We start from the raw sequence: 12,282 nt of genomic DNA on the forward strand, positions 1-12,282 counted from the left end.
CCCAGCACACCTATTTCCTTTCATGGTACTTACTATGTGGCTTTATTCTAAAGCATTTATGTGAGTGAACTGATTTCATCTCCCATCATTTTGAGGATGTGTATAATATTACTATGCTTATTTTACATATGAGAAAACTGAGACAGAAAGCAGGTAAATGGGAGCCAGGTAGTTTGGCTTGAAAGTCTGTGCCCTCTGCCAATAATTTAACATGCTTTGGATAAATATAACACTCTGTAAATTAAGCAAATCCATTGTCATAATTCTATCAGGCCTCTCTCCATCTTCTCTCCAATAGGATTATTTTGTTCTCTGTCCAAGGAACATGCCCGATTTAAACAATTTCAATTGCCTATCAAAGAGTGACCTCTTGTGTTCAAATTGCAAATTTAATCATGTCTGGATATTTGTTAAAAAGTATTGCCTCTCTGTAGTAATTATTTTAGAAATTCAGTTTGATCATGATGAGGAGAAGTTAAAATAATTATATGACATGCTTTGTCTTTTTTCAGGTTATAGTGAAAGTCAACAATGGCATCAGAGATTTTTCTACCTCAGTAACACCCAAACAGAATCTCTGTGATGGCAGATGGCACAGAATTACAGGTAAGAAACCCCGAATGCCCTGGGCTTCTTCATAAACTGAGCCCACACACCACCTAGGGGATGATGGCCTGGCAGAACTTACATGATACATGATGGATGATGGCCTAAAAGCAGCCAAGAAAGGTGAATCAAGTGTTATCATTCTAAACTGCCTACATTGAATCCACGAGTAATTTGAAAATGTGAATGGTACCAAAAGAGAGTCAAGGAGGTATTTACATGATGAGTAACTTTTGGAGAAAAAAAAGGGGGGGCAAGAGTATCCTAAATAGTTTCCTTTTCAAAGGAAAATGTTACAGTGATTGCTTGGTTAGATATGGCTAGATGTCATTGCCGTTTTCAATGATAGGAAGAAAATATGGGGTTTTATTCTGGACCTTATCATTGTGACAAATTAGTTTCTTTCACATGAAAATGAATCATCCCAGAGCTACTTATGACCAGTCTCTGCCCTGTGTTTCAGTTATTAGAGATTCAAATGTGGTTCAGTTAGATGTGGACTCTGAAGTGAACCATGTGGTTGGACCTCTGAATCCAAAGCCAGTTGATCACAGGGAGCCTGTGTTTGTTGGGGGTGTTCCAGGTAAGCATTGCTGAGAAGGGTCAAGTTTCCAAATTCGGAAAACTAACCCATAAGCTCTCATAATTGTTACTATTATATTAAAAATTGAACCATGTATTTTCATAATCTACCAAATAATTCAAAGGGTTTTCTATACAATGGCCCACAATAAGGAAAAACAACAGAGCCCTGAGTTTTAGCCCAAGAATTTTTTTTTAAAAAAGGACAGACTGAAGCTCCTTATTCAAGAATCAAAGTCACACATAAGAATTAACATGCTGACCACAAGACGTCGTTCCCATCTTGCCCCCTACAATTGTTAAAGCCCTACAACAAGGACCATTACCTTATGTTGAGCACTGTTTTATGTATTTCTCTAATGTGGAAGAACTGAAAGTGATAGCTGATGAAGGGGATGAAAGAAGGAGCTATTGAAGCTTTGCATCTGGTGCAGACTTTAATAATTTTATAACTAGATTTTTTAACTGAACCATGTAAAAGCAGTTAATAACTTAAAAAAGGAAGTCACAGATAAAATCCAACATAAGCATCTCACCTCGGGTCCTCTCAAATAGTAGCGGCTAAGTGCTTCTCTCTAAGATGAGGTTCTCATATACCAGCACTGGCAATGCTGGTAACTCTGGAGCCAAAAGGAATAGTGAAGGCCCTCACATCCAGCCCTTCCTGTCCTTTATTTCGTACCCCTACTCCCATTGTTCGCCAGTCCTCCCCTCTGCTCTGGCTCTGATTCCTAAAGGGACTCATGAAGACCACACTGTACCTTATGTAGATGCCCTGCAAAAAATGTCTCTCATTAGTTCTTAGATTCCTCCACATTGCTTCCATCCTAGAAACTACAGCATAGCTTAAACTATTTCATAGGTCCCCAAAGGTCCACAGATCTATCTCAACAAAGCATGCACCTGGCCCCTCTATGCCCTGCCTCTGGGAGCTCGCTGTACCTTCCGGAACCTGAAACTCCTTCATGTTCAGTGAGGGTCTTTGCTCAAGGCCTTCCCACAAGTACTCAGGGATTCAACTTCTAGAAAATATTGTTCCTTTTTTCAAGTACCTTTCCCAGAAACAACTTCTCTCACTCCTCTTCCTATCTAACTCTGGTTTTTTATTTGTTTTTGTTTTGTTTTGTTTGTAGTTGTTTGTTTGAGGTTTTGTTTTGTTTTGTTTTGAGACAGGGCCTCACTACATAGACCAGACTGACTTGAACTGATAGAGATCCGCCTGCCTCTGCCTCCCAAGTGCTGGGATTAAAGACTTATACTACCGTGCCCAGTACTAACTCCTTTTTTAAAAAAGATTATTTTTATGTGTATGAATGTTTGCCTGCATGCGTGTATTTGCACCATACACGCTCCTGGTGCCCATAGAGGTCAGAAGAAGGTGTTGGATCCCCCAGAACTGGAGTTACAGACCGTTGGAGGCCCCATGTGGGAACCCAGGTGTTCTGAAAGAACAGCAAGTGTTCTTAACTGCTGAGCCATCTCTCCCGCCCCCTACCTAACTCCTTATTGGCCTTCAGGACTCAGCTCAGGCTTTTACTTCCTAAGTGTAAGATATATTTGGTACCACTGTTATGGAACTTGTCATAGAACACTGTTGAAGCTAAACAACACACTCAGTACTGGCAGGGACAAGACCAGTCACCATCCAACATCTATTGTCTATTAAGTATCTCTGTTAGGCTCCAGGTGGGCAAAACAGTGTGACCCTCTCTTGTGAATGTTACAGCAGTTCCTCTGTATGTCCTTCCTCTGTATGTGAAGTGTTTACCACACACTTCAAAAAATAATTTGTCTCTGATTTTTGTCTGTTTTCAGATTCTGGTCCTAGCACCATAGACTTCTATCATTAATTTCCACAGACTGAGTGAACAATATATACCACAAGCCAAATTCAGGCTGTCCAAACATGTAATGAACATCAAGTTTTAAATAGTGAGCCAGTACACAGGAGCTAGCAGCCTAGTGGCCTAACCACCAGGCCCACTGCACCACGACAGCTTTTAATTCCATGTAGGAATCATGCCAGCAAGACTACAACAAAAGCAATTATAATTTAAGCTGGCTGTAATTAATTACATCACTCTGAGCTGCTTGAGATTAATTCTCCTAAAATCACATCAGAAACCAGGACATTAGGAAGGATAACTAAAGCATAAATAAAGCTCCTGTATGCCCTGAATTCTTTTGAAATACCAGCCACTCTACCATCCAGAAGTCTGATAACTCATTATTTCTCACTAAAAAGTGAATGAATAAAATTCATAGAACACCAAAAAAGTCAACTTTCTGGTCTGATAATTTAAATTTTTAAATTAAAATTAAAGAATCTTCCAAGTTAGCATAGCCTACACACATCTATCAAAAATGCCACATTTTCTATAATATATAGTCATGCCTTCATTGAATCGCTCTTAAAATTATATGTTGCACTATGAACCGTCTCCTTCTTTTGAAAATATTCCCGCTTTAGATGGAAATGAAGTAATTTTATATGGATTTCCCCAAAATATTTAGTTCTTCACTTGCTTTCTTTTAATTTATTCTTTCAAAAATTCATACATACATAATATTCCTGGATCACACCCCTATATCCTCTCTCATCCCCTTCCTCTTCTTGGTGAGCTCTTTCTTTTTCCCAGCAAAAACATCCCATTCCTACTTTAATGTCTCGTGTGTGTGTGTGTGTGTGTGTGTGTGTGTGTGTGTGTCTCACTGCATTTAACTAAAGCTGCCTGCATGAGCATGGGTGGAGGTGTTACTTATGTGAGCAAGGGCAACTTCCCAGTAGCTACTTCACTGAGGATTATGACTCCCCTCCCCCTGCAGCCATTAACTGCCTGTAGCTCCTTGGAGAGGTGTGGGACTTGTGAACCCTTCCCCCAGCATGATGGAATGCTGATGAGCCCAGTCTTGTGCAAGGTAACTGTTGGTTGCTTCTTCAGTTACATTACTTATGTTTTCAATTTTTAATTTTTGGCAGTCTCATACATGTAAACAATGTGTTGAGAACACATATTCACCCTATCACCCTCTTATCCCTTTTCAGCAGTTACATTCTTATATGTAAACCCAAAGAGGGTTGTTTGCTCTCTATTTTGTATTTTTATTGTAATCAAATACACATAACACTAATTTACCATTTTAACTACTTCAAATCTGTAATTCAATGGCATTAAGTGCATCATAGTGTTGCACAACCAACTCTATTTTATATAGAAACTTTAAAATATATTGCATTTTTTTCATTATGTGTTGAGGGACTGGAAGATGGACCAATGGCTAAGAAAACCTGATTCGAAAGCATGAGGACCAGAGTTCAGTTCCCAGTACCCACATAACAAGTCTGGTATGGTCCAGAGCATACCTGAAATAACAACACTGAGGTGGGCAGGAACAGTAAGACCACTGAGGTTCATTGGCTACAAACCTAGCTGGAAATGTAGACACAAACAAGCTCCAGCTTTAGGGAGAGACGCTACCTCCAAGAAATAAGGCAGAGAGTGATAGAGGAGGACACGCTGCTCTGGCCTCTGCGCTCACAAGCATGTGCACCTGCACATATGCACAAATACCGCACATTCATACATACACACCTGCATACACATACAAAAACGTGTTGATTTTGTTAACCAATTACTTAGGCCCCTGGGACACTTTTCTGTCACTACACATTATTAATTTTGTGATGAATTATGTAGGGTGTAATTACTATATGAATTTTTTCCTCCAGATGATTTTCTCCATGAACCAAAGGGTGGAAAACTCAGGCAGAATCAAAGCTGTTCCAATTCTTGTCTCTAATATAGGCAAAGCTTTACAAGATTCTATTCAGAATTTTACTCATTTTTTAATTCTAATGATGAAATACACTGAGCAAGCCTAAAGAATATATATTGTCATTGTAATTTAAACACAAATAAAAGAAACTGATCTCTCAGACCCATTCCAAATCTAAAACTTTATGATCATTATCCTAAATATGACATGCTGTTTCCATTATTTAATTTTTTACATTTTGTTTATTATTTTTATTTTATGTGTATGAGTGTATCGTCTGCATGTGTGTGAGTGCACCTGTGTCATGCAGTGCCCAAAGAGATCAGAAGAGGGCACCAGATCCCCTGAAACTGGAGTTGTTGGCCACCGTGTGAGTGCTGGGAATCAAACCCAAGTCCTCTGCAAGAGCAGTGCTCTTAACCGCTGAGCCATCTCTCTAGTCCGCCATGGTTTAAATAAGACACAACTTCAGTACATGCTTACTCTACTGCTTAGAAAACTTATTACAGCTGCTTGATGATGCTTAATTTGATGTCCTGTCTTATGTTCTTACCTAAGTTACAGATTTCTAAGTGATTTTCCTCTTTTATCTGCCACTGCTAGCATAGCTGTTTAGATAGACAGATGATAGATAGATAGATGATAGATAGATGATAGAGATAGATAAAGTTTTGACTACATGGAGTTTAATTTCATGATATTTATAAACTGTCTTAATTGCTTTAAATTATATTGCTTCTATCATCCCACACACCTAATTTTGTCTGTACAATTAATAAGCAAAAGCCTTTTTCTAGATGCCTAATTGCAACAAGAGACTCCCCTGACATACTACACAGCACCTGTGTTCATACAAAACTGTGCTAGTTATCACTTCCCTATTCATAGTTCTTAAGCCTAGAGCTCAGAAAAATTAAATTTTACCTCATTTGAATTCATTATTTTCTCATTATATGCTATAAGCTTGGCAGAAATGTAGAGGCTTAAGGGTGAAATTTAATGATACGAATTAAACAGAAACATTAACTCTGTCCAAAATAATATGGATGCTGAAACTGCTTTCCCCCTTCTCAGCAAAACACAGAAAACAAGTGAAGCCTAAGGGAAATAACAAAAACACAGGGAGATCATGAAAATCCACTGCTGAGACTTCACATCTAAATGCTAAATTTTAGCCTTAGAAGACTGCTGCAGTGTGCACAGAAATATAATCATGAGAAACACCGCAAAACATTAAAATTACCATGTACTCATGTACTTCGACAGCAGCTGCCGTTCCTGAGAGTCAGTTATAGAATTGTATTCTGTTGCTGACATGGAAATCATGTTGATGATTTGAACGTTTTTCTGGTTTTTACCAGGAGGTAATATTTGGGCTTGGAATTCCCCCATTGTAATTTTTGCTTTCATCTCTTTCTCTTTTCAGAGTCTCTCCTGACACCACGCTTGGCTCCCAGCAAACCCTTCACAGGCTGCATCCGCCACTTTGTGATTGACGGGCGCCCAGTGAGCTTTAGCAAAGCAGCCCTGGTCAGTGGCGCTGTGAGCATCAATTCCTGTCCAACAGCCTGACACAGCCTGACACATGGCTGCTGGGAAGAGCTCTTTCTAGCACTGAAATAAACAGCCAGTCAGGAGGGACAGCAACACTCCCTCACAGAAGCTCTCATCTGCTTGAAGGAGATTTAAATAAATCATCAGGGACTGGGTGCTTCTTATTTCTCATTTGACTTCGTACTTTGGATCCAAACTGTCTGCAGTAGATAACAATCAAAGGAGTGGCAAAAGTACTCCTACTGAGAGCACACTTACTTCCTGCTGGCAAAGTGATTGTTCTTGTCTCTAATAAAATAGAAGGAATTCTAAACCTGCACTGGCATACATTTTTTAAGTGTGGCTGCATTCTCAGATTCATCATTTTGGGGGGGAAAAGGTAACTTCAACTTATACCCAACTATATTTGACCTTAATTACTTAAAACATTTACTAACTTATTCATAACCTAAATCGATGATATTTTTCACTTTTATAAGACTATTTTAGGTTTACAGTAGCAGTTTCATGGTTAAATAACAGCGTCAATAGATTATCAGAAAAATTGGGGCCAGTGAGATTACTTAGAGGGTGGAGTCACAGGTCTAATCACCTGAATTCAATCCTTGAATCTCACCAGGTGGCAGGAGAGAAGGGATTCCCAAGAGTTGCCCACCGACATCCACATGAACTCCGTTGTGTGTACAGCATGCCATGTGTGCACCAGTGTGTGGGTACATGGAACACACACACACACACACACATCAAATAAAATTTTTAAAAAGAAAATTGTAAGACAATATCTTCTAGATTGAAAAAAAGACTACCTCTTCACAGAGTTGAGCCCTCACATTCTTATACTCAGAAAATGAGACTCCCCTGACTCGTGTACCTCTTAAAAAAACACATGATAACCTTCTGAAACTTGCCATTCTGAACTTGAATCAATTCTTGGACGAGACCTCATCCCCTCAACTTCTAGATGAAAAGTAGGAAGATTTTTTTTTCTTTTAGCTAGGCATTGAATATCAGTACTTGACAGACAAAACAAGTGCTCACAGTAATTTTGATGACTTGTTCATGGCCCCTGCCAGTTTAGAGTCCCTTCTAAAGAAAGAGGGCCTGGACTGATGGAGAAGCCCTAGTTGTGTCTGTGTCCTCCTACTTCTTCTTGTGGCCATAACTAACCAGATAAGACACTGCCTCATATTAAAAAAAAAAAAAAAAAAGAGTGTTAACAACTATTTTCTCTTAAAATTTTGAATTGGGAAATGAAGAAAATCAGACACTTAACAGCAGAAGTTGAAGCCAAAAAGGATCGTAAACACTTACTGTGCACATTTGTAAGCATACAAAGCTTGGGATTTCCATTCTGAAGATCTAGGATGACACATCCACCTACCCTTTGTCTAGTAATAATCACCTCAGTCCTCTGCTCAAAATCTATAGGGAGGTATCCCAAAGACTCTTGAATGTATTTCTTCTTTTGCCCATTATCTCCTTAGGTTCATGTTGGGGGAAAGGATGTCAACAGTATCTTGCCAACTACAGTCAATAACTAGAGCCATAGAACAGGAAATATACCACATTTTAAAAGTATAGGGCCTTTCCCTTCTCTTTTGAGACTGGCTAAAAGGAACTATTTTGGCACAATTCTCAGTGCAACACCACAATGACCTCAAACAACCATAAAGACAAGCAGAGAACCTACTGCTGTGGAAGGTTGTCCTCCCAACATGACAGGGCCATTGTCCTCCCAAACTCTAACCAGCTATTATTGCCTGAAGGAGATCTGCACAAAACTGGACCCATTAATGAAGGGGGGTTCACCAGGCCATGCCCCTCCTTGACGATTTGTAGGCCTTAACAGTTGCCAAGTGGAGAGGAGCTCACGAGGCCCCACTTCCCCTGAAAATATAAAGGCAATTAAAGATTGCTAGAAGGGAAAATTTTTTTCTTCAGTAGTCTAGCCACCCATAAGTTGTGACTACTCACCCGTGCTTGCGTAACCCCAAGCAAACTCATTGGTTCACCAAGCTGCATTTGGGTGGAATTATTTGTTTGATGTTCTATCTGGGGTTAGTAAACATTCACTCATCTCCTCAGAAAAAGTTCATACAACTGTTTAAATGCAAGCTATGTGAATTTTTGTTCCCACAGATCTGTTGTAGGAGCCCAGAATACGATCTGGCATGTACAGGAATATGCTCAATAAATACTCATTGAGTGAATTTCAGGGAAACCGAGTTTCTATAATGGTTATTCCCCTCACCTCACCTCCCAAGACAATCATTTATAAAGTTCCTGAAAGTCTGAGAAAAGAAAAAACTGATATTTATGCATTTTGATTCCACTGAATCCCAGAAAACTTGATTTATCTATGACTATGAAAAAACTGGAGGAACAATGGACAGCCCAACAAAAAGCCAAGAACATCTAGAATAACAGTTTAAGTTCTAAAAACCAAGGGAGAAGATGGGCTAGCACAGACAAGACCACTCAGTTTATGTACTTTAGTACCAGAGGACATCTATCCCTGTGAGAAGGCAATATGGGACAGGCAGAGGGTAAATGAGGGTGAGGGATGAAATCCCAGTGGTCTAACTATGGAACAGAGGAGCACAAACAAAGGTGCTGACTGACACTGCCAGTCAGCAGCGGCACGTGAATCTCAAGAGCTCCCAAAGTGTGCTGATGGAGGCAGCTAAGGATTTAGACTCTTAACAACCTAACCAGACCATACTGAGTTTACAATGAACAACAGCCTCAACAGAATATATTTTCAAATGATCATGAGCTAATATCAACCTGGAGGCAGGTTATAAAACTATGATGTCACAAGGCATTCCTTGTGGCTCCAGCAGTCGGGCCCTTGCCTCGGGCCTGCTGTATGGCTGTCATTAAGACTTTCACCCTAGGCTCAAGCCTGTCTCCCACATATATGTACTGTGCATGTGCATCTATAAGCCAATATTTTTTCACTTAAAAAGATCTATGGGGGCTTGAGAGATGGGTAAAGGTACTTGCACCATTTGATCCCTGAACTCATAAGGTAGAAGGCAAGAACTGACTCCCAAAAGCTGTCCTCTAACTTCCACACAGATTCTGCAGCATATGCATACAGCCATGAACACAGAACAAATGAATGTGAAAAATAAAAGTTCAGCCGGGCGTAGTGGCACACGTCTTTAATCCCAGCACTCGGGAGGCAGGAGCAGGCGGATCTCTGTGAGTTCAAGGCCAGCCTGGTCTACATAGTGAGTTCCAGGACAGCTGGGGTACAGGGAGACCGTCTCAAAAAGATAAAAATAAATAAATAAATAGATCATTTTCAACAAATAAATAAGAAACATTGTTTAAAATATTTTATTTTTTAATTTTATGTGTATGAGTGTATTGCCTGCATGTATGTAAGTGCACTCATACTATGCAAGGCCCATGGAGGTCAGAAGAGGGCATCGGGTCCCCTGGAACTGGAGTTATGGATGGTTGTTAGCTGCCATGTAGGTGCTGGAAACCGAACCCTTGTCCTCTGCAAGAGCAACCAGTGCTCTTAACTGCTGAGCCATCTCTCCAGCCCCAAGTAACATTTTTTAAAGACTTACATGTATATCTTTAGAAAGTTAGATAAGGAATTAAGGAAACTGCAATGGATCTTAAGTCAGCCTTTGGAAAAGATAGCTTCACTGGATGGATAATGACAAACATCAAAAGAGAAGCAGGATGAGTTCCCAGGGGCCATTGCAAGAAGAAAACATGTAGAGCTGGTATAGAGCTCAGAAATGGTCCTAAGATAGATCAAGTAAAATGATCCATCTAAGGTTTCTCAGTCTCAACCGTGGACCATTTCAAGATGACTGACCAGGACTTGGCGAACAATGTAATAATGGGATATTATTTTTCCTGAAGAAATGGGAATTACAATCATGATCTTAACTTCCTTAGTAATAAATGTAACCAATTATCTGAGCTCCCACATGAAGATAGTTTAAATGATTTCCAAACTAAAAACCTCCTTTGATCTCAGCTATTCTTCCAAAATGCACACCCCTGTGGGGCTCCATTTCTTGCTCAGTAGAATTATTTCTTGACAGAACAGAATCAAAGCTATCAAGTCAGAAAGCAGCTTCAAGTATTCAGGTGGAAGGCCCAGCTGGGAAGCAGCAGCTGGAGTAGTCCTCTCCAGTGGATTGTCCTTACAAATCATGTAGAACATCAGTTTGAACAACTCTGTACATACAAAGGAAAAAAAAAACAAAAAACAAAAACTTCACAAGTACTAGAGAAACCAGGTGAGAGATCAAAATATCAGATTTTAGCATAAGAAAAAATGCTTCGAAGAGGATAAAAAGGACAGTTTTGCATGATTCATGTCATCCCTCCCAATCCCAACCCAGAGTGTAAGAGACACCATTTCTTGGAAGAAAGAAAGGAAATAAACAAGGACTGGAGAGACGGTTCAGCAGTTAAGAACACTAGCTGCTCTTACAGAGGACCCTGGTTTAATTCCCAGCACCCACATGGTAGCTAACAACCTCCTGTAGCTCCAGTTCCAGGGGGACTTCGACACCCTCTTCTGACCTCAGCGAGCATTGTATGACACGGGTGAACAATACATTCATACACATAAAATAAAAATATTTTTTAAAAAGGAAAGGAAATAAGCGTAGAAATCAGTACTAGGCCACCACAGTAAAACCTGGCACTAGGTAAACCCCGGGCCCCTAACTCAGTCCCTATATCCACTCCAACTCTAGATGAGAGCCACAGCTCTAGTGAGATGAGTTTAAGTTCTGGCCTGCATCAGCACAAGACATGTGTGGTGGTCTTTGGCTTTGTTTTGGTTGGTTGGTTGGTTGGTTGGTTGGTTGGTTAGTTGGCCGGTTGGTTGGTTGGTTTTTGAGATAGGGTCTCTTTGTAGCCCAAGCTGGCCCAAAACTCACTATGTAGACCGGGCCAGCCTCGACCCCACACAGACCTGCCTGCCTCTGCCTCCCAAGTCCAGGGATTAAAGATGTGCCCACCATGCCCAGCTGGGCTTTGCTTTGAATAAACCTTAGCAGCAGCCCTTGTAGCTGCAGGCCTGCTGTTACATTGGCCTGGCAGCCACTGGCTTTGGATATGACCAAGCACTACATCAGCCTTAGCAATAAAATATGTTCCTGGCAGTGGTTCTGTGTCTATGGTACCTCCTACCAGTAAATCACAAAAGAATTCACAGGCTTAGGGTACCAATAGCTGTCTCTGAATATCTGGTTCCCAAATACAGCCACACTGTGAAGAATGGATTAGGTACTCATGTCAGTACACAGACATCAACTCAGGACCATCAAAGTCATGATCAATCAGGTAAACAGGACATCATCAGATGGACAAAGTACAGTGCCAGCAACTGACCCTAAAAAGGTGGCAATGGAAGAACTGTCTGAGAATTCAAAGTCATTGTTTTAAGAAAGGTAAGTGAACTTCAAGAAAATATAAACAGCTCAGAAATTTATCTGAAATTGAAATAAATTTAAAATTCAAACAGGCCCTACCCATTGATCACATAGTAGATCAGGCTTCAACTTGAATTACTGAAATTAGTAATCTACTGTGAGCAAGATGATCACTAAAGCATTTTTCAGGTGAAATGCTGTGTCTCGTCAGGTGTGATTGATGGCTTACCATCATGCGTGCTTTACTGACTACATTTTTCTTTTTACTAAAATCAAACATTCAACTATTGTCATCACCCAACTAGTGCCACCACTTTTATTTGTTTACCAGGCCATAAGATGATAC

The 12,282-nt window shown here is 40.2% G+C and overlaps 1 protein-coding gene across 2 annotated transcripts in view; it reads left to right on the plus strand.

Annotated features, from left to right (window-relative positions):
• The window catches only part of Lama4 (laminin subunit alpha 4), a 162,751-nt gene extending 155,915 nt beyond the window's left edge, over window positions 1-6,836 (plus strand). For both annotated transcript variants that reach the window (XM_008852394.3, XM_017803011.2), the window contains exons 37-39: window positions 513-606; window positions 1,070-1,189; window positions 6,392-6,836. In XM_008852394.3, the coding sequence (XP_008850616.1) occupies window positions 513-606; window positions 1,070-1,189; window positions 6,392-6,537 (360 nt within the window). In that variant the 3' untranslated portion in view covers window positions 6,538-6,836. The remainder of the gene's footprint in view (window positions 1-512; window positions 607-1,069; window positions 1,190-6,391) is intronic.
• Window positions 6,837-12,282: the final 5,446 nt, after the last annotated feature.

Source organism: Nannospalax galili, unplaced genomic scaffold (genome assembly GCF_000622305.1).
Source record: "Nannospalax galili isolate Female #2095 unplaced genomic scaffold, S.galili_v1.0 scaffold646, whole genome shotgun sequence".
In the NCBI taxonomy this organism is placed as follows: domain Eukaryota; kingdom Metazoa; phylum Chordata; class Mammalia; order Rodentia; family Spalacidae; genus Nannospalax; species Nannospalax galili.